Raw genomic sequence first — 21,842 nt, 5'->3', positions numbered from 1 at the left:
AATGCCATCCTGGCCAGTAAATACCACCCTTTTTTTCTTGACTCATGGTTCCCTTTTCCTTGGGGAAAAAAAAAAACCTAGGTTTTTTTAGGGAGTGAGTAGGATGTAAGGGTTGCTTTTTTTTTTTTTTTTTTTGTAGAGAGGGAGTAAGAGAAGGTGGGAGTGGGGAGGAGAGTTTAAAAAGATGAATATAAAATTTCAAAACTGACCTTCTTCATCCTGAAAAACAACCTCAAAGTTCTTGCTCCAATCTGAGATGGAGAAATTCCGAGTGGCTTTCAGAGACTGAAAAGCAGTGAAAGGAAGGGAATTGTCAGAACACTGGCTGGTGTCCTCTGGATGTTAAAGACAACAACACAAGAGCACTGCCATTGTCTGTTGGACTAACTACGACTGCCTGAAGGAGATATGTTACTCATAAACAAGCTTTAATGATACCACCTGACATTTAAAATGCACATAACTTCAAATTTAAAGTTTTTAAAAATGATCTGATTTGTCTTTACATCATCACTTTGTGGGAAAGCTGAAGTTGTTTTTCTTCCTTTTCTTTTGTTTTAAACAATCCTTGTTTTAGCAATGAAAACATTCTTGCATAAAGAAGTAAAAAATGACTCAAGTCAGTAAGCTGTAGGCAAAAAGAACCAAGGAATCCTGGTTTTCAGCAAAGTATGGTCTATCCACCAGACATCTTTATACACAAGGCTAAGTTCAGACAGCGAGCCATGCCACACGGAGAATATGGCTGAGAAAAGGGGTTTCCAGTCACACCTACCAGAGCCAAACATCACAAACACTTTCTGGACAGGAACCAAGCCTTCTCATTCCTGGGGAATGTAAGAACTATGCCAGTGTCTGTGCAGTGGAGACAGACACACATCAGGTGTTCCTTTTCCATCAGACCAAAGTGACAACAAAAATCATTTCCTTTTAATTCAACAAGAGCTCTTCTATTCCAGGGATTCAGTAATGAGAAGTTTCTTCTGTAATCATTATTTACACCTGCCCTACATAGGCGTTCCATGGGACTGTTCAGGAACCCATTCAGTAGATTTGAAGGCCAGTAAGTAAACTGCTCTCCCCTCGATAACATACCTCCAACAAAACTGCCCCAAATTTGGTTGAATCAAATAGATGAAAAGACATATGTAAAGAAAGAAATTTAGGTTTCAGAAATTTAGTGTATCTGTCTTTTACAGATTTAAACAGATAAATTTAAGTTTCATGAAAAAGATAACCAGATCAGGCATGGTAGCTCATGCCTGTAATCCCAACACTTTGGGAGGTTGAGGCGGGTGTATCACTTGAGTCCAGGAGTTCAAGACCAGCCTGAGCACATGGCAAAATCCTATCTCTATAAAAAATACAAAAATTAGCCAGGCATGGTGACACATACCTATAGTCCCAGCTATTTGGGAGGCTGAGTTGGGAGGATCACAAGCCTGGGAAGATCGAGGCTGCAGTGAGCCATGATTGCACCACTGCACCCCAGCCTGGGCAACAGAGTGAGACCCTATCTCCCAAAAAAAACAAAAACAAAAACAGTAACCTGCAGAATATAGATGTTCAATTAGAAAACTTTGGTATCTGCTGACAGAGATGAAATTTTACCTACCGATTCCAACAAGGCATGTCTGCTGACCTTCAGGGTGACTTTGGAATGTGGTCTTTTCATATGTACCTGCCGAAGCTCTCGCTGGAAAAAGTTCACCTTGTCCTGAAAGGTCTCAGAGCCTCCTGAGGAGCAGCAAGATCCATCATTACAGCCTCATTACAAGCCATCTGTGTAGTCCTGCCTCTCCACCCTCATGGATGTGGCTGGGCTCACTACCTTCCCTATAGAATCCCTGTGTAACCTCACCTATGTTCTTATGCAGCGAGCGGATAAAAGTGGCTGCTAGAATGTTCCTCTCCTTACAGCTGAGCTCCACAGGAGGTTGAATGCCATCATCCACCACCAATGTGAGGAGCTTATGGACAGGGTCAGGACCAAGGTATGAAAACTGGTTAAGAAAAAGAAAGAAATTAATCTATAAAACCCTCAAGCCCAGTAAAAGTCCTCCACAGTTCTACCCTCTGTACCAACCAACAACAATAAGTTAGGCTTGTTTTCTCCAAATGAGGACCTACCAGGAATACATTTCATTATTTTTCCCTTCAGCGATTTACATTTCAACATTTTAAATTATTTTAGTCACAGAGACTGCCTTTAGTTAGGACCACCAGCAAAACTACAGACCTTCCAACATAAAATATAAGAAGGGTGATATGTTAAATAGCAATAAATGGCAATATGGTGATATATTAAATAGCAATAGTAAGGATATATTAAATAGCAATAAATGACTACTCCAAACTGATCAGAAGAAAATCATTTTTATAAAATGGCATATTCTAGCCTTTGGGCAAAAGTTTAGATTCCAGAAGCCCAGAAAAGTTAAAAACAAACAATGTATTTTAATATATGAGAGTGCTGCTTCTAAAGGAGTTAGCTTCAGCACACTGGGAGACCAAGCTTGGGCCAGAGTTACAAACATCTTCTCTATTAACTTAGTCTTGAAGGCAAAGGACCACTGTTGAAGTATTCTGAGTTGCTACTAATTCCTGTTTCTGTAGGCATGCGTCCTTCCAGAATTTATATATTCTTCATGCCATTTAGTGAGGAGATAATGATGCTTTATTTGGCAACGAATCCTGTGTACACTGTGAGATCTTGCAGAAACATTAAAAGTGCTTCTGAGAAAAAATAAAAGGCTGAGATAGTCCAGAGATGAAGCATGCTTGATGTGAACCAGATGTAAGGTTCAGCTTACTTTTGTTCCTGGACACACTCGGAAGGTGTAAAGGCGCCAGGGGATGATCTTCAGGTAGAACTCCTTCACTGAGAATTGCTGGAGGACCAACAGACAGGAAATGAAGTGAATGATAAATAAAAAGGCTCTATTTGGGTATTCTCATTCAAATATCATAGTCCCTATTTACATTTCTCATAACCTTTCCTCTCCATGGACAAAAGTAATAATTTAGTGAGTACTAAAGTCAAATAAATACATTAACTCTCTATTTAAAAAGGCAAATTAAAAATATTACCCTGATGGCCAAGTGTGGATGGCTCACACCTGTAATCCCAGCACTTTGGGAGGCCGACGCAGGCAGATCACTTGAGGCCAGGAGTTCAAGACCAGCCTGGCCAACATGGCAAAACTCAGTCTCTACTAAAAATACAAAAAAATTAGCTGGGTACAGTAGCTCATGCCTGTAATCCCAAGTACTCGGGAGGCTGAGGCACGAGAATCGCTTGAACCCGGGAGGCAGAGGGTGCAGTGAGCTGAGATTGGACCATGGCACTCCAGCATGGGTGACAAAGTGAGACCCTGTCTCAAAAAATAAAATAAAACAAATAAAAAAATATGACTCTGACAATGCAGTGTCACACAGAGATATTTCATAATTGTAATACTCAAGTCTTTCTAAATATCTAGGTTCAGGTTTTCACTTTATGAGAACAGAATATTTCACCTAGAAACAATCAAAATCTCCTTCTGCTCAGCCCCATGATGCTCAGAATGACTTCCTCCAAGTTACTGGACAGCAAACACCAGCAACCCATATACACTGCTTTATACCTATTTGAATGGTGCCAAGGATCTGCCAGGGAAGGGAGGCAAGATGGGGTGAGCTGGAGTGGAATACGTTGGTGGTATAGGGGAAGGTCCTCACACAAAAAAGTTCATATAAAAGAGGAAAAGACAATGCAAAAATTTTTTAATCTTAAAAAATCCCTTTTATCTGAATGTGCAGGTCAGTTGTTTTCTTGATTAAAAAAAAAAGTTTAAAGAAAATTTCAAACACATACTAAAGAAGACAAAGAAGCATAATGAAACTATCAGCTGCTTCAACAATTACCAATTCATAGCCAATCTTGTTTCATTTATTCACTTACCCATTTCTCTCATTACCATCACCCCTAGTCCAAATTAAGGCTAGATTTTTAAATGAAGAATGGTACACAGCAAAGTGTTCTGAAGTAGAACAGAATTAGAACTAAGTTTTGGTTATGAGATTAAAGAGATGTAGTGGGATGTTTCACAGAGTCTCATTTTTATGAGGACTGAATGAATAAGGAAAAACAAATATTAAAAAGAAACTAACACAAAGTGCTTCTTAGCTCAGGGGCTTGGGAAATTCACCGTCTTTCCTCTGCCAAAATTTCTTTACTCCAATCCTGTAGCCTAATAGTGACATCCATTTACTGTGGTTTCATGAATCACAGAATAAAAGATCAAATTGTTTTGACACAGCACAAGAAGCCAACAGTAATTTTTATGCTAGCAAGAAATTTTTAACGGTTGAAAGTGGCTTTCTATACAACTAGTTAACAATCTTGCCCTGATTCTCAGACTGTTACTTTGTGGTTTCTGCTACCAAATACCAATTACACACAGGTTCAAGCAGAGGGATTTTATGTCAAGAATGGAAGGTCCAACCTTTGGTGACACATAGCAGTACACCTTCTTCGGTTTCTTCACCTTCTCAGGGGTGTGGCACTCAGAGGGCGAGTCTTCATCTTCCTCTTCAACAGCAGTGGATGGCCGGCGCTGGGAAGAGGTCATGTGCATGGGTGGCAGGTGCCATGGAGTGCTGCTATAGTTGGTAGCATTATAAAGATAAGCCTCAAAGTAAATGCTCACGCCTGAAGTGGACACATTGCGTTCGACGATATTCTTCTCATCCTCTGAAGTATAACAAGGAATAAGGTTTAAAGTAGAAGTCAGGGGAGAAAAAAATTACCTATCACTAGCCTTTTAGTCCACAGCACAAGCCAAATGTGGCCCAAATATCAAATGTTTGTGAGGTCAGACAAATGAGTGCAAACAGGCAAAGAAGTGGCTGAAGAACAGCACTAAATCATACTTTTCTTTTAACTTACCACTTAGGACAATAATGTCAAATTCACCATTATTGATTGGCTGATTTTGGTATGAAATGCAAGCATGGAAGCAGCCTCGAGAATGCAGGGTGAGTCGCAAGAACACCTGGAAAGTCTGCCTGTTGGATGTTACTGACTTCTCAAATGAGACACCAGTACTCTCTTCTTCTTGAGGGCCGAGCTATAGGAAGGCAACAGGGCATCACTTAACATATAGTATTTTTCCCATTTACAAGTCACTTTACTCTTTACAAAGAGCTTTCCTATCTATGATCTAATCTAAATCACAAAATTACTAATGAGACAGGTATTGTCAGATGAAGATACAGACAGCACAGAAGTCAAGGAGAAGGAAACAGGGATCGAAGTGAATTAGAAGGTGTGAGAATAACAGAGAAAGGAGCCAGCTCTCTCTAGCACACAGATAAAGAAGGGAGACTGCTTACCTCATGAATGGACAAGGTGTAATTGTGCTCATCTCTCAAGGACATGGAATTGTTGGTGGGATTATCATACTCATCTCGGGGTACTATTTGAAGGGTGTGCGGCTGCCCACAGGTCAATACAAGAGTAGAAAAATGGCACACAATTTTGGTCTTAGAAGGAACCACCATTCCTGGAACAAAGACAATGGAATCTAACATTATTTTATTTCATTTTATTTACTTATTATTTTTTTTTGAGACGGAGTCTCGCTCTGTCGCCCAGGCTGGAGTGCAGTGGCGCGATCTCGGCTCACTGCAAGCTCCGCCTTCCGGGCTCACACCATTCTCCTGCCTCAGCCTCCCATAGCTGGGACTATAGGTGCCTACAACCATGCCCGGAGAATTTTTTTTTTTTTTTGTATTTTTAGTGGAGATGGGGTTTCACCGTGTTAGCCAGGATGGTCTCGATCTCCTGACCTCCTGATCCACCCGCCTCGGCCTCCCAAAGTGCTGGGATTACAGGCGTGAGCCACCAAGCCCGGCCGGAATCTAACATTTAAAGGTGCTCTTCAGGGCACAAAGATCTGCTCAGTGGGTCCTAGAAAGCTAGGTTTCCTCCCAATTCCTAGGGATAAATAACACTATCAAGAGGAAGAGGGACCAGGTGCGGTGGCTCACACGTGTAATCCCAGCACTTTGGGAGGCCAAGGCCAGAGAATCCCTTAAGGATCCCTTAAGAAGTTCAAGACCAGCCTGACCAACATAGCGAGACCGTCTCTACAAAAAATAAAAATTAGCCGGGCATGGTGGTTCATGCCTGTGTGTGTCCCAGCTACTCAGGAGGTTAAGGCAAGAGGATCACTTTAGCCCAGGAGGTAAAGGCTACAGTGAGCTATGACCACACCATTGCATTCTAGCCTGTGTGACAAAGGAAGACCCTGTCTCTCTTTTTTTTTTTTTTTGAGACAGAGTCACGCTCTGTCACCCAAGCTGGAATGCAGTGGCATGATCTCGGCTCACTGCAACCTCTGCCTATCGGGTTCAAGCGATTCTCCTGCCTCAGCTGAGTAGCTGGGACTACAGGCACCCGCCACGACACCCAGCTAATTTTTGTATTTTTAGTAGAGACAGCGTTTCACCATATTGGCCAGGCTGCTCTTGAACTCCTGACCTTGTAATCTGCCTGCCTTGGCCTCCCAAAGTGCTGGGATTACAGGCGTGAGCCACTGTGCCCAGCTAACCCTGTCTCTTTATTTAAAAAAAAAAAAAAAAAAAAAAAAAAGAGGAGAAAACAGAAATAGAGAAGTTTAAATGAATTTGGGGGCTTATTTTTTTTACAAATTCTTAACCACTGCAAACCCTAAGCAAAATGAAAAAAACTTGGAAGAAATAAAACAAAACAAAAAAACCAACAAACAACTAAACAAATGGAGATATGTTTATGGAAGATCCAACATAGTACAGATGTCAATTTTCCCCAAATTGATATATAGGTTTAACAAAATTCTTATCAAAATTCCAGCAAGATTATTTATAGATTTAGTTAAGATTATTCTAAAATTTAAATGGAAAGGCAAAGGAACTAGAATAGCTAAAACAATTTTGAAAAAGAAGAATAAAGTGGAGTCAGCTTACCAATTTCAAGACTTATTATAAGAGCTACAGTAATCAGGCTGTGCAACTTGGCTCACGCCTGTAATCCCAACACTTTGGAAGGCCAAAGCAGGAAGATCACTTGAGTCCAGGAGTTCGAGACCACCCTGGGCAACATAGTGAGACCCAATCCCTACAAAAAAGATAAAAAACTAGCTGGGCATGGTGGTGCACGCCTGTAGTCCCAGCTACTCAGGAGGCTGAGGCAGGAGGATCACTTGAACCCAGGAGGCCAAGGCTGCAGTGAATCATGATCGCACCACTGCACTCAGCCTGGGTGACAGAGTGAGACCCTGTCTCAAAAAAAAGAAGAGAGAGCTACAGTAATCAAGATTCTGTGGTACTGGCAGAGGGATAAGTACATAAGATTAATGAAATAAGCCCCCACAAATATGTCCAACTGCTTTTTGGTAAAGGTACAAAAGCAATGTAATAGAAGAAAGATGAAAGATCACCTTTTCAACAAATGATGCTGGAGTAAATAGACATGTATAAGCAAAAAAAAAAAGGACCTTGACCCAAATCTCATATATTAAAATTAACTAAAAATAGATCATGACCCTAAATACACATTTTCAAACTGTAAAAACTTTTGGGAAAAAAAGAGAACATCTTCAGGATCTGGGACCAAAGATTTCTTAGACACCAACAGTTTGACCATAAAAGAAAAAAATGGATGCACTGGATTTCTTTCTTTCTTTTTTGAGACAGGGTCTCACTTTGTCACCCAGGCTGGAGTGTAGTGGCATGATCACAGCTCACTGCAGCCTCAACCTCCTGGGCTTAAGTTATCCTACCACCTCACTTCTCCACCCTGCTCCCCAGTAGCCAGGACTAAAGGTGCACGCCACCACACCCAGCTAATTTATAAAATTTTTGTAGAGATGACGTCTCACTATGTTGCCCAGGCCAGTCTTGAACTCCTGGGCTCAAGTGATTCTCCCACCTCAGAAAGTGGATTTCATCAAAATTGAAAACATGTGCTCTGTGAATAACTCTGTTAAGGGAATAAGAAGAAAAGCTCAGCCTGAGCAACATGGCAAAGCCCCATATCTACAAAAAATATTAAAATTAGCCAGGTGTGCTGGCACATGCCACAGTCCCAGCAACTTGGGAGGCTGAGGTGGGAGATCACCTAAGCCCGGAGAGGTCGAGGCTGCAGTGAGCCATGACTATGTTACTGCACTCCAGCATGGGTGACAGAGTGATACCTTGTCTCCAAAAAGAAAGAAAGAAAAGCTACAGATGGGGAGAAAATATTTGCAGACCATATGTTTAACAAAGGACTAGCATATAGAATATATACAGAACTCTGAAAAGTCAACAGTAAAAAGCCAAAATGGGCCGGGCATGGTGGCTTATGCCTGTAATCCCAGCACTTTGGGAGGCCAAGGCGGATGGATCACCTGAGGTCAGGAGTTTGTGACCAGCCTGGCCAACAGGGCAAAACCCCATCTCTACTAAAAATACAAAAAACTAGCCGGGCGTGATAGCAGATGCCTGTAATCCCAGCTACTTGGGAGGCTGAGGCAGGAGAATTGCTTGAACCTGGGAGGCGGAGGTTGCAGTGAGCTGAGATTGTGCCATTGCACTCCAGCTTGGGCGTCAGAACGAGACTCCATCTCAAAAAAAAGAAAATAATAAATAAATAAATAAATAAATAAATAAATAAATAAATAAATAAATAATCATCCCATTAGATAATGGGCAAAACGGCCAGGTGTGGTGGCTCATGCCTGTAATCCCAGCACTTTGCAGGGCCAAGGGGGTGGATCGCTTGAGCTCAGGAGTTCCAGACCCGCCTAGCCAACATGGCAAAACTCTGTCTCTACAAAATATACAAAAATTAGCCAGGCGTGGTGGTGCGTGCCTGTCATCCCAGCTACTCAGGAGACTGACACAGGAGAATTGCCTGAACCTGGGAAGAGGAGGTTGCAGTGAGCCAAGGTAGTACCACTGTACACCATCCTGGGCAAGAGCAAGGATGTCTAAAAAAGAAAAAAAAAGAGAAAGAAAGAGAAGAGAAGAGAAGAGAAGAGAAGAGAAGAGAAGAGAAGAGAAGAGAAGAGAAGAGAAAAGAAAAGAAAAGGAAAGGGACAAAAGACATGAAGGGACATTTCACCAGAGGATACATAGATGACAGGCACATGAAAAGATGTTCAATAGCATTAACTATTTAAGAAATGCAAATTAAAAGCACAATGAGATACCACTACACACTTATCACAATGGCTAAAATAAAAAATAATGACAACATTAAATGTTAGCAAGGATGGGAAGAAACTGGACCATTCATACATTGCTGGTGGGAATGTAAAATGCTACAGCCACTCTGGAAAAGAATTTGGCAATTTAAAAGAAACTAAGCATACAACTGCAATACATCTCAGCAACTGCATACTAGAGAAATGAAAATTTATGTTCACATAAAAACCTGTAAGTGAATATTTATAGCAGCTTTATTCATCATAGACCCCAAATGGAAACAACCCAGATGTCCTTTAACAGGTGAATAGTTAAACAAACTGGTACATTCAGACCACAGAATATATGTAGAGTATCCCTAATCCAAAAACCAGAAATCCAAAATGCTCCAAAATCCAAAACATTTTGCGTACCTACATGATACTCAAAGGAAATGCTCACTGAAGCATTTAGGGTTTCAGATTTTTGGCCTAGGGATGCTGAAGTGGTAAGTAAGCATATTGCCAATATTCCAAAACCCGCAAAAATCCAAAATCCAAGACACTTCTAGGCAGACACAGTGGCTCATGCCTGTAATCCCAGCACCTTGGGAGGCCAAGGCAGGAGGATCGCTTGAGGCCAGGAGTTAGAAACCAGCTTGGTTAACATAATGAGACTGTCTCTACAAAACAAAAAATCAAAACATTAACCGAGCATGGTGGTGCACACTTGTAGTCCCAGCTACTTGGGAGGCTGAGGTGGAAGGATTGCTTGGGCCTAGCAGGTCAAGGCTATAGTGAGCCATGATCCTGCCACTGCATTCCAGCCTAGGTGACAGAGCAAGGCCCTGTCTCAAAAACAACAAAACATTCCTACACCACGTTTGGAGAGAAAAAAACCACAAAACCACACTTCTGGTCCCAAGCATTTTGGATGAAGAATACTCAACCTGTACTACTCAGCAGTAAAAAGGAACCAACTACTGATACACTCAGTAACCTGGATGAATCTCCAGAAAATTATGCTGAGTGAGGAAAAGTCAACCCCAACAGGTTATATACTATATGATTCTAGTTATATAATATTCTTCAAATGACAAAATTATAGAAATGGGGAATAGATTCGTGGGTTGCCAGGGGTTAAGAAACAGGTTGGGGGTCGGGGGGTGGGGGGGGCACATACGGCAGCTCATGCCTGTAATCCCAGCATTTTGGGAGGCTGAGGCGAGCGGATCATGAGGTCAGGAGATCGAGACCACCCTGGCCAACATGGTGAAATCTTGTCTCTACTAAAAATACAAAAATTAGCTGGGTGTGGTGGCACATGCTTGTAATCCCATCTACTCAGGGTGAGGCAGGAGAATCCATTGAACCAGGGAGCTGGAGGTTGCAGTGAGCCAAGATGGCACCACTGCACTCCAGCCTGGCAACAGGGCAAGACGCCGTCAAAAAAAAAAAAAAAAAAAGAAACCGGTTGGGGGGGATGGGTGTGGCTATAAAAGGGCAACATAAGGGATCCTTGTGATGATGGAAATGTTCTGTACTTTGACTGTATCAATGTCAATAACCAGGCTGTTATATTGTACTAGTAGTTTTGGAAAATGTTACCATTGCAGGAAACTGGGAAAAGGGTACACCAGATCTCTGCATTATTTCTTACAAATGCGTATGAATATACAATTATCAAAAAATAAAAAGTTTAATTTTTTAAAAAAGGCTGGTACATATAAAGATATGAGCTGTTCTCCCCTGGTGGCAAGGAGGTGGGTGATGATAATTCATATGAAAAGGAGCATCTGAGTGAGGCACTTAAGCAAAGGAGAGGATACATGGAGAGAGAGATGGCTTGGGAGCCACTTTGTCCAGAGCTTTACTCTGCTATCAGAGAAAGAAAATTAAGGACTAGTCAAGCAAAGATACACAAATCTTAAGGCCCCACTCAGTACGGTTTCACTTCAAAAGTTACCCAGGGACCCTAGGTCCTATTATCTGTGGATGCCACAGCCCTTAGCCCTTAAGAACTAACCAAACTAATGACTCAGCAATTTTACTCCCAGAGTAATAAAAACATATCAACACAAAAACTTGTACACAAATGTTCACAGCAGTATTGCTTACAGTACCCAAAAGTAGAAACAACTTGACCACCAACTGATGAAAGGATAAATATGGCATGTACACACAATGGAATATTATTTGTCAATAAAAAGAAATGAAGTACAGATTCACACTACAGCATGACTGAATCTGGTTTAGATACTAGTACCCTCCAAATTGCATGCTGAAATGTGATTCCTAATGTTGGAGGTGGGGCCTGGTGGGAGGCGATGGGGTCATAGGGGAGGATCCCTCATGAATGGCTTGGTCCCCTCCTCATGGTGATGAATAAGCTCTTGTTCTGAGTTCATAAAAGATCTGTTTGTTTAGAAAAGCCCAGCACCTCCTCCCTCTCTCTCTTGCTCCCTCTCTCACCATTTGACACTCCTGCTCCCGTTTCACCTTCCACCATGAGTGGAAGCTTCGCGAGGCCTCACCAGAAGCAGATGCTGGTGCTATGCTTTTTGTACAGTTTGCAGAACCATGAGCCAAATAAACCTCTTTTCTTTATAAATACTCAGTCTCAGGTATTTCTTTACAGCAAGACAAAAGCAGCCAAACACAGTAGGCAAATCCACAGAGGCAGCTGATGAGTGGCTGCCTAGGTCTGGGGGATTTGGGGAAAAAGTGACTACTAACATGTATGGGGTTTTTTTTTGAGGTGATGAAAATGCTCTAAAATCGACTGTGATGATGGCTGCATTTAAAGAACCATTAAACTGTATACTTTAAAAGGATGAATTTTATGGCATGTGAATTAAATCTCAATAAAGGTATTATTTTTAAAAAGGAAAGACAGGATGGAAAGAGTGAGACAGAGGGAAGGAGACAAAGGGAAAAAGAAAGGAAAAAAGAACCTACCAGGTTGAAAAATTTTGTAGTAGGGACTATATGCCACATTTAATCCACCAAGCTTCACTGTGATTTCATAACGCCCAGCTTTGCGCACAGTGAAGGCCACTTTTACTACGTTGGAATTGGGCTCCTGAAGGACTTCCTGGGTCACTGGAATTTCCACTGCTAGCTCGACATGAGAGATGTGAACTCTTAGTCCCACAGGCCGATGTGCAGGGAAAGGCTGCCCATTCTTATAGAATAACTGCCATGGGGAGAAGAAGGACACCTGTTAGCAAGCAGAGGAAAAAAACATTTCCAGTGTAGAGTGAGTGGGGAGAGAGGAAGTAGCTGGCAGAGACCACACTGGTAAATCCCAGTACCTACCCTGTTCCTCACAGTCCTGCTTACAAAAACACAGAGAGAAACAAATCCCCTCAATACTCTAAAGAAAACCATTAAGTCATGAGCAAATTCTTAACTTGTTCAGAGGACAAGGGTAGAATTTACCACTAAATCAAGAAAATGTACATTTTAACTTGCCACTTCTGAACCACCAATGCTGCCTCCTTGGTCTTACCAGCCCTTTATATTATCAATGCTAACCCAAATTTAAAGGTAAATTAGCTGGCAGCACTTGCAATGAGTGAACTAAAGTGTTACCAGACAAAGGTAGGAGGGGTTCAGACTCTCAAGCCAAGCTTAATGCTACAGTGGAGAAGTCAATGCAGGAGTTGGGAAATATTTTCTGTAAAGTGCCAGAGAGTAAATGTTTTGGCTTTGTGGGCCGTACACAACTACTCAACTGTCATAGCTACTCAGGTGTGAAAACAGCCATAGTTAGGCCGGGCGCGGTGGCTCACGCTTGTAATCCCAGCACTTTGGGAGGCCGAGGCGGGCGGATCACAAGATCAGGAGATCGAGACCACGGTGAAACCCCGTCTCTACTAAAAAATACAAAAAAATTAGCCGGGCGTGGTGGCGGGCGCCTGTAGTCCCAGCTACTCGGAGAGGCTGAGGCAGGAGAATGGCGTGAACCCGGGACGCGGAGCTTGCAGTGAGCCGAGATTGCGCCACTGCACTCCAGCCTGGGCGAAAGAGCAAGACTCCGTCTCAAAAAAAAAAAAAAAAAAAAAAAAAAAAAAAAAAAAGAAAACAGCCATAGTCAATACATGATGAATGGGTGTGGCTGTGTTCCAAGACAAATGTATTTAAAGAAACAGAAGGTGGGCCTGATTTGCTAACCCCTCTCTATAATCCTTATTCTTTTCTGTAATATTTTTCTTATTTTGAAAAGGTGACATTAAGCTTTATACTTCTTCAAAGCTAAGGACCTATTAAATCAAAATGACAGAGAGATTTGTGACTCTTTAGATAGTAGCAATTCACTAGTTCCTGGAAGGGGTTGAAAAACAAGAAAAAATGTTAACATTCCAGGCCAGCACCTGGTAGTGTTGAACTGGGCTCTGGAAAGCAAGTTACTCAGAAACCCCAATGGAGACAGAAACATTCCCTTACATGCACTCGGAAGGCCATGCTGTGGCCCACCTCATAGGGGTCCTTCCAATCCCAGAAGACTTTGCAAGACCGGGGATCCAGGTAATTTCCCCGCACGTAGTCATAAATAGTCCGGTCCCCTCGGCGCTCGCGGTCCTCATTCTGGAGGAAGCTGACTACACGTGCGGCAAGCTCAAAGAGGAACTTAATTGTGAAGAAGAATGCAACCACAGATACTGTGATTCCACCTATGCAAAAGAGAGAACACACAAACCGCCTGCCAGTTACACATTACAGCTTTTCATTATGCAACAGTCCAGCCATTTCTCAAAAATTAAAGGAGGTCAGGATGAGACTGTAAGACTGCCAAAGAAACACTGCACTGGGTACTACCTCTGTGGATAAGAAAGGAACTTCTACACCAGGGGTCAGTAACTACAGTCCTCAGGCCAAAGCCCACCCACTGCCTATTTCGGTAAATAAAGTTCCATTGGGATACGGCCACACCTATCATTTATAAATTGTCTATGGCTACTTTTGCACCACACTGGCAGAGTTGAGTCATTGAAATGAGCCTTCAGAACCAAAAATATTTACTCTCTGGCCTTTTATAGAAAAAGTTTGCAAACTCTTGCTCTATATGAGCTGCATATAATGTCCGCCCTGCTCCCCACCTTCCTGCACTTGCTGGGCCCCCCACAGAAGCAGTAAAAAGGATGTGCCTTTGGTTCCCACCATTTCCTTCTTAAAGAATGCATTACTTGGCTGGGCGCGGTGGCTCACGCCTGTAATCCCAGCACTTTGGGAGGCCGAGGCGGGCGGATCACGAGTTCGGGAGATCGAGACCATCCTGGCTAACACGGTGAAACCCCGTCTCTACTAAAAATACAAAAAATTAGCCGGGCGAGGTGGCGGGCGCCTGTAGTCCCAGCTACTCGGGAGGCTGAGGCAGGAGAATGGCGTGAACCCCGGGGGGCAGAGCCTGCAGTGAGCCGAGACCGCGCCACTGCACTCCAACCTGGGCGACAGCAAGACTCTGTCTCAAAAAAAAAAAAAAAGAATGCATTATCTGGGAGCCCTCCCCTCCCTTGTGTACTTGGCAAAAGTCTTCTCCAATCCCCACCAGAGTTAGCAGTTGCCTTTTCTGGGCTCCTTCAAACTCCTGCACATTCATCTGGTATAACTTTTCTCCTCCTTGACCATTCCCCTTTATGTTATGAATGCCTACTCCTTGAAGGCAGATTTTTGTCTTATTCAACTTTCGACTCCACAGTAAACAGTGTCTGGCATTGACTATAATTGCTCCATAAACCCAAATGAATGAATTCCAATGCCAACTCTGTGAAGGTACATTCTGGCACAACTAGAAATATTTTCAGCTCCATTTTCAAAGCGAAAGGAATAGGCAGAAAGGCAAAAAGGACCCAAGCAACCTTAACAAAAATATAATACAGAGAGCTCTTTCCATAACATACCAATAACGTAAAACATCAGGTCCCTTCAATGCCGACAGACAGCCGAGGATCACAGCTGCAGCTGTTAAAAGAAAACTTGTTTAGTTTTTCTCTCCAACTCTGCCTTATAGCTATCTCAGAGTAAGACAAAGTAGAGTGTATGGCGTGAGCCAAACAACTCTCTCTAGTCTAGAGCCTTACTATTCCTGTCCTCTTTCTAGCTTGACAGGTGCCCTATATTTCAGAGAAACAAAGAGACTGCATCATTCCCCTTAAAGACTTCCAATCTACTGACCACTCTAGGAATGCCACAAACAGCCACTTGCTTTATTGCTAATTTCAAAATGCAGTAACATGGCTTTCATCTTCTTAGATCCTTAGTTCTCAAGACAGTTTCCCTCCCTCATGCAAAGTGGTGCTAATTAACACATGCAAAGAGGATAATGGAGTCACTTTCCCCTTATGTTTGCCTTCTAGAAGTAATTCAGCTAAGTAGAAATAGCTATATAAAATGTAGATTTTTTTTTAAAGTAAGTATCATTATCATCACGTTGGCATTACGTAATTAAAATGAACTCTGGGTCATCCCAATAATAAGCAGTGGGTCTGAAAGGGAAATCATTTATGCTGTTACCAATCAGACAAACTAATGGGCCCTCTGGAAGATGAGCTCAGCAGAAAGACCAAGGAGAGGAACAAAAGGAGACTGTACTTTTCATCCTGAGTCATGCCTGTCAAGGTAGGAGTTTGAGGGAAGACTTTCACTGTTGTTAAACTTGTTTCCAGAATAAGACTTCAATCTTAATTACTCATTTGATCATATGAACCAATAAAAGTACTGCCAAGGAAAAATGCAATGTATGCTAACGTTCATATCTTATCACTGAGTCTGATCTTAGCACAGGCTGTATATGCTATTTCACAACGCACTGAATTCACTCTTTCTTTTCAAGTCAGTGTACACTAAGGCTGTCAATGTTATCTTGACCCAGCATATCAGCACTAGAATATTACGTAGAGACAAGACAGCTAAAAATTTCTAGGCTCAGATCTGGGAGGGACCAAAACAACTTTTTTTCAGGCTGTGTTTTTATACCTGATTGTGCTTGCTTAGTTCCTCTGATAACAATATACCCAATGGAACCCACAGAGAGTAGGTAATTTGAGGAATGACCGTCAAAAGTTTCATAGAAATCCTACCTAGAGTGATATCTGAAGTTCTACTAGAAAAGAAATCCACACTGGGAACATTAGAATTGTCACATGGATGCTCTCAAAAGGGTCTATTATAGACAATATAAAGAGCCAAAATTTCGGATCACAACTACTGAACCTCCTTCCCAAACAAGTATCTCATCTCTTGGGACCCTATGCTGAATTAGCTGGGGACCCAATAGCTATCATCTCAAAAAGCTGCTACGATCTCTCAAAAAGCATCTGTCTGCATCTTACAGGATGCACTAGATGACTTGGTGGGACCAAAACTGGCAGTTTAACTGCCTTAGGTACTTCCTCAGCGGGATGCCAATCTGACCCTAGATGTGAAATTTCTGGTTCTCAGGGAAGTTACAGCACTCAGCAAAGAAATGAAGTACATGTGGCTGGTATTACAGATTTGTGGTCTTCTTAGAGGAATAAAAGCAGTGCCAAATGTATGGCTTGAGTCATAAGGGCTAGAAAAATTCCCACCTACTATCTCCAACAATTGCAACAACCTTTTGTGAGAGACAGCTGACATGCAGTAATTGAGAAGCCTGGAGAACAATCCCAGGACTGCAAACTGTGTGACCTAGCTAGGCTTCAGAATCTCATTGCTGTAAAAAGAGTTGCAATTTAATAGTTTCTATGGTATCATCTCCTTTAGTATGATATGACTTCGATGCAACTCATCACAGCCATCAAAGCTCTAGCCAAACAGCACAACAAATAGTATAAGATACAGGATAAGGGGACAGACTCTAGAGTTAGATTACCTGGCTTCAAATCCATGCCCCATCATTCATAATGTGACCCTGGACAAGTCATTTAATCTTTGTAAAGGAGTGCCAGTTTCCTTACATGTACCTCACGGGGTGCTGTGAGGATTAAATGAGTTAACACATGTAAGCAGCCTATAGCAGTGCCTGGCACAGAGTGAGTTCTCAAAGTTTTAATGATTATTACAATTATTATCAATAGTAGCACCAGTATCACTACTCCTTTACTTCAAAGCTGATAGGAAACTCCTCTCTATTGGCCCACACTTTCTTCAAAGAGAAATGCATCTGAATTTCAAAAGGCATGGCTTCTATTACTGCCCCTAAACAGTCTACATGGGAGTTCTTTAAACTATTCTAATTTTATGCCTAAAAAATTTTACAATAAAGGGTTAAAAACTCATCCTAAAATAATTTGTCCAACAAATACTGAGTACTTACTTTTTTTTTTTTTTTTTTTTTTTTTTTTGACGGAGTCTCACATTGTCATCCAGGCTGGAGTGCAGTGGCGTGATCTCGGCTCACTGAAAGCTCTGCCTCCCGGGTTCACGCCATTCTCCTGCCTCAGCCTCCCGAGTAGCTGGCACTGCAGGCGCCTGCCACCATGCCCGGCTAATTTTTTGTATTTTTAGTAGAGACGAGGTTTCACCGTGTTAGCCAGGATGGTCTAGATCTCATGACCTCGTGATCCACCCGCCTCAACCTCCCAAAGTGCTGGGATTACAGGCGTGAGCCACCGTGCCCAGTCCTGAGTACTTACTTAATGTGCCAGGTACAGGTGGGACAAAGTAGAACATGAGAGCCACAGTCCAGTTATCATGAAGCTGGCAGTAATGAGCTTTACCTTGTGGAGTCCTCGGCCATTTTTCCCGTCACTTACTTCTCAATCAAATCATCACTACTGATTTTCAAGATCAGCTAAACCTTCTCCAATAAGTCAGTGCTACATTTCTGCCCCACCTCTATTCATCATTTAAAACTCAACAGACCAATTACTACTTTTTCCCCAAACAACTGTCTTCTTGAAACCTCCTCATGACCAGGGAGTTAGCTCTATCAATTCATCACTCACTGACATCAACTTTACAAAATGTCCCACTGCTCTACAACAGCTCTCAAACCACTCCCCACCCCCACAGTATTTACTGACCTCCCAGTTTCACCCATGGTCACATTCTGAATTTGCCTTTGTTCTACATATTCCCCCTTTCTGGTTCCTCCTGAATTATCTCAAAAGCCCTTCTATTTTTTTTTTTTTTTTTTTGAGACAGTCTTGCTCTGTTGCCCAGGCTGGAGTGCAGTGGCACAATCTTGGCTCTCTGCAACCTCCGCCTCCCGGGTTCAAGCAATTCTCCTGTGTCAGCCTCCCAAGTAGCAGGGATTACAGATGCCCACCACCACGCCCGGCTAGTTTTTTTTTTTTTTTTTTTTTTTTTTTTTAGTAGACAGGGTTTCACCATGTCAGCCAGGCTGGTCTTGAACTCCTGACCTCAAGTGATCCACCTGCCTTGGCTTCCCAAACTGCTGGGATTACAAGTGTGAGCCACCATGCCCAGACAGGCCTCCCTATTTTTGTCACTAAAATCACTTTTATTCCAGATTTTACCTCTGTTCTGTAAGAATTTTCTGTAAGCATGTTCCGACCCTGTCAGGGGCTCTCTCTGCCCTGTATCTACTGCTACCCCTACCCCACGCTATTCTCCTTGGCCCCAGTTGCTACAATACCTCGCTATTCATCCTATGATCTATCCAAATTAGATCCTTTACACTTTTACATACAGCTCTCAAATGTCCTCTCTCCATTAATTTTGAAAACTCATCTCCTCTGCCTAGAATATCCTCCTTCCTTTTATTCTCTACCCATGGAACATCTCCTGATCCTAAGGTCTAGGAAAAATCCTATCCACTCTCTCCAAAATCTTCCCTAATACTAAATTTAGAAATTCCTTCCCTCTTGTGAATTTCCATAGAACATTGTTTTTATTTATCTTACAGCACTTTTCTTTTCTTTTTTTTTCTTTTTGGGACGGAGTTTCACTCTTGTTGCCCAGGCTGGAGTGCAATGGCGTGATCTCGGCTCACCGCAACCTCCACCTCTGGGTTCAAGCGATTCTCCTGCCTCAGCCTCCCGAGTAGCAGGGATTACAGGCATGCACCACCATGCCCGGCTAATTTTGTATTTTTAGTAGAGATGGCGTTTCTCCATGTTGGTCAGGCTGATCTCAAACTCCCAACCTGAGGTGATCTGCCTGCCTCAGCCTCCCAAAGTGCTGGGATTACAGGCGTGAGCCACCATGCCCAGCCTAGCACTTTTATTCTTTTAGTCTTGTTTTTTCATTTTAGAGTGGTAACGAGTAGTCTTAAAAATCCTCCAGCCTGGGCACAGTGGCTTATGTCTGCAATCCCAGCACTTTGGGAGGCTGAGGTGGGAAGATCACTTGAGCGCAGGAGTTTGAGACCAGTCTGGGCAATACAGTGGGACCTCACCTCTACTAAAATTTGAAAACAAATTAGCTGGACGTGCTGGCACACACCTATATCCAAGCTACTGGAGGCAGGGAGGGCATCTGAGGCAGGAAGATCCCTTGAGCCCAGGAGGTTGAGGCTGCAGTGAGCCCTGATGGCACCACTGCACTCCAACTGGGCAACAGAGCAAGACCCTGTCTCCAAAAAAAAAAAAAATGCTCCAAAGAGACCAACATAATTGCATATAGTAACTTCAATAAATATGAATAAGATCAAATGTCTGTCCTTTTCTTTGTCCAGAATGCCTAAGGATCAGGAATTTTCCAGATGGGATCTTCCTTGTAGAAAAGAGTTTGAAAGGATTTCTCTAATTAACAGTATACTCACTTGAGCCAGGGGTTGTAAGTTCCTCAACCTAAAAGTTACCAATTTAATTCAGTTCAACAAGCAGGTATCAAATGCCCACCACTGGGGTTGCAGATTCCCATGCATGGTATTTTTCTACAGCAGTTTCTACAGCACCCTCTACTTTTAGCTATTCATATTTTTCCTGTATGAAATTATTTTGGAACTTTCCCAAGTCTAATTCCAGTACAAACAAGTATGTAACGCTCTACCATACTATTTCATCCAATTGTTATGAGTATTTTGTGTGTTTTCAAGTTCATCTCTTTAGTGTCCTTGACCTTTATAAATATGGCATATTGTGATACTTTAAGCTAGAAGAAAAATATGACAGTAGTAAATTAACAACTTTCTACCCACTTATTGAGTCACTTATCACAGGCCAAACACTGCCTTCAGTGCTTTACATATGTTAGCCTAAGTAACTGTCACCACAACAACTTGGTAAGATGAATACTATTATTCTCGTTTTATGGATTTTTTTTTTAAGCTGGGCTTAAGGTTGCTGAACATCTCACATTAGGGTAAATGACAGAGTTGAGATTCAAGCCTGGCTGGGAAAGCCTAGCAGGGCATGGTGGCTCATACCTGTAATCCCAGCACTTTGGGAAGCCAAGGCAAGAGGATCACTTGAGCTCAAGAGCTTGGGACCAGCCTGAGCAACATGGCAAAACCCCATCTCTACAAAAAATACAAATAAAAAATTAGGATGTCATAGTGCACGCCTGTAGTCCCAGCTACTTGGGAGGCTGAGGCGGGAGGATTGCTTGAGCCCAGGAGGTCAAGGCTGCAGTGAGCCATGATTGTGCTACTGCACTTCAGCCTGGTTGACAGAGAGAGACCCTGTCTCCATTTAAAAAAAAAAAAAAAAAAAAAGCCTACGTCTAACTCTGAAGCTCAATGCTCTTAAACTCTACAGTGGATCATGAAAAAGAATAAAGTCATAAGGATAGTGAAGTATTTGGGGAAAAAAAGATTTACGAAAACAGGTAAAACAAAGTATGAGAAAACACTATCCAATCTTACTGTGAGGAATCTCATAGCAAGGCTAAAATTAGAAAGATAAACTCTTATGGCTCTTTTTAAATCTTTTGAAATATAAATAAAGCATGACAAAGAAAAGTGGAATGCAATGCCAATTCTCTAGTGCAGAAATATCACTTGCTTACGAAGGATGCTGGTCTGGTTGCTTAATACTATAGCATTTTGGCTCACATTACCTACAAAAGGGGAAAAATACTTGAAAATACTGTCTCAAGGGACTGTTAGAAAGTTGATTAACATACATATTCTAAAATCCTCTGCTTTTTCGGAGTATAAAGATTTTTAATTATAGTAGCAACTAAATTTTAGCCCCAACATTGAAAACCAGTTGTGAAAAAGTCATTTCCCAAAAACGGAGAACTGGTTTCTTCATATTTAAAATTGCTCTGCTGGGGACAAAGTCAATTCTCACTGCAACTGTATACTTTAACAGCTATCCCTTGCTGAAAAGGCTTAGGAATTGGTCACTGGATCCATGTTCTACATCCCAATAACTAAAGCTTAACTCAGTCTGTTACCTTACCTTTAAACGAGGGCCCATGTTCTGAGAACCAAGTAGAGCACTCCTATTCACCAAAGCAGACAACTTTTGGCCCCTTTCACCTTGTCTTCCAACTTCCACATGAAAGATAAATGCCACAAGGTCAACAGAAAGGGTCTATCCATCAGACTTTGTCACAGTAACCAGGTCAGTGTTTCTGGGATGAACTGGATGAATTCCAGGGTAGAGAAATACAGCCCAAGAATATATCATTCCTGGACTTCTCTCTAGTGCAGGGTGCAATCGACTGCCAAAGGATGCCCCAGGATCCTGTCCAAAAAAGAAAACAGGGTTAGTTGGAATAGGTTTTTATTTCTGAAAAAGATTCCCCAGAAAA

General features: G+C 42.1%; 1 protein-coding gene across 10 annotated transcripts in view; it reads right to left on the bottom strand.

Moving 5' to 3' along the window:
• The window catches only part of AREL1 (apoptosis resistant E3 ubiquitin protein ligase 1), an 89,737-nt gene that overhangs the window by 45,916 nt on the left and 21,979 nt on the right, over positions 1-21,842 (bottom strand). For 7 of the 10 annotated variants that reach the window (XR_010122051.1, XR_010122053.1, XR_010122050.1 and 4 more), the window contains 11 exons: positions 21,488-21,775; positions 15,095-15,155; positions 13,641-13,867; positions 12,150-12,387; positions 5,377-5,546; positions 4,931-5,111; positions 4,488-4,735; positions 2,814-2,891; positions 1,862-2,003; positions 1,616-1,737; positions 210-285 (listed from right to left, as the gene is read on the bottom strand). Coding sequence is in view for 5 of the 10 variants with exons in the window: in XM_063644187.1 (XP_063500257.1) it covers positions 210-285; positions 1,616-1,737; positions 1,862-2,003; positions 2,814-2,891; positions 4,488-4,735; positions 4,931-5,111; positions 5,377-5,546; positions 12,150-12,387; positions 13,641-13,867; positions 15,095-15,110 (1,498 nt within the window). In the remaining 5 variants the exon portion in view is untranslated. Of the gene's footprint in view, positions 1-209; positions 286-1,615; positions 1,738-1,861; positions 2,004-2,813; positions 2,892-4,487; positions 4,736-4,930; positions 5,112-5,376; positions 5,547-6,990; positions 7,070-12,149; positions 12,388-13,640; positions 13,868-15,094; positions 15,156-21,487; positions 21,776-21,842 lie in introns of those variants that run through there. The other 3 variants (XM_063644188.1, XM_063644189.1, XM_055288804.2) reach the window with 3 other exon arrangements.

The sequence above is a fragment of the Symphalangus syndactylus genome, chromosome 8, assembly GCF_028878055.3.
Source record: "Symphalangus syndactylus isolate Jambi chromosome 8, NHGRI_mSymSyn1-v2.1_pri, whole genome shotgun sequence".
NCBI lineage: Eukaryota > Metazoa > Chordata > Mammalia > Primates > Hylobatidae > Symphalangus > Symphalangus syndactylus.
This window is presented reverse-complemented; position numbering and strand designations above follow the sequence as displayed.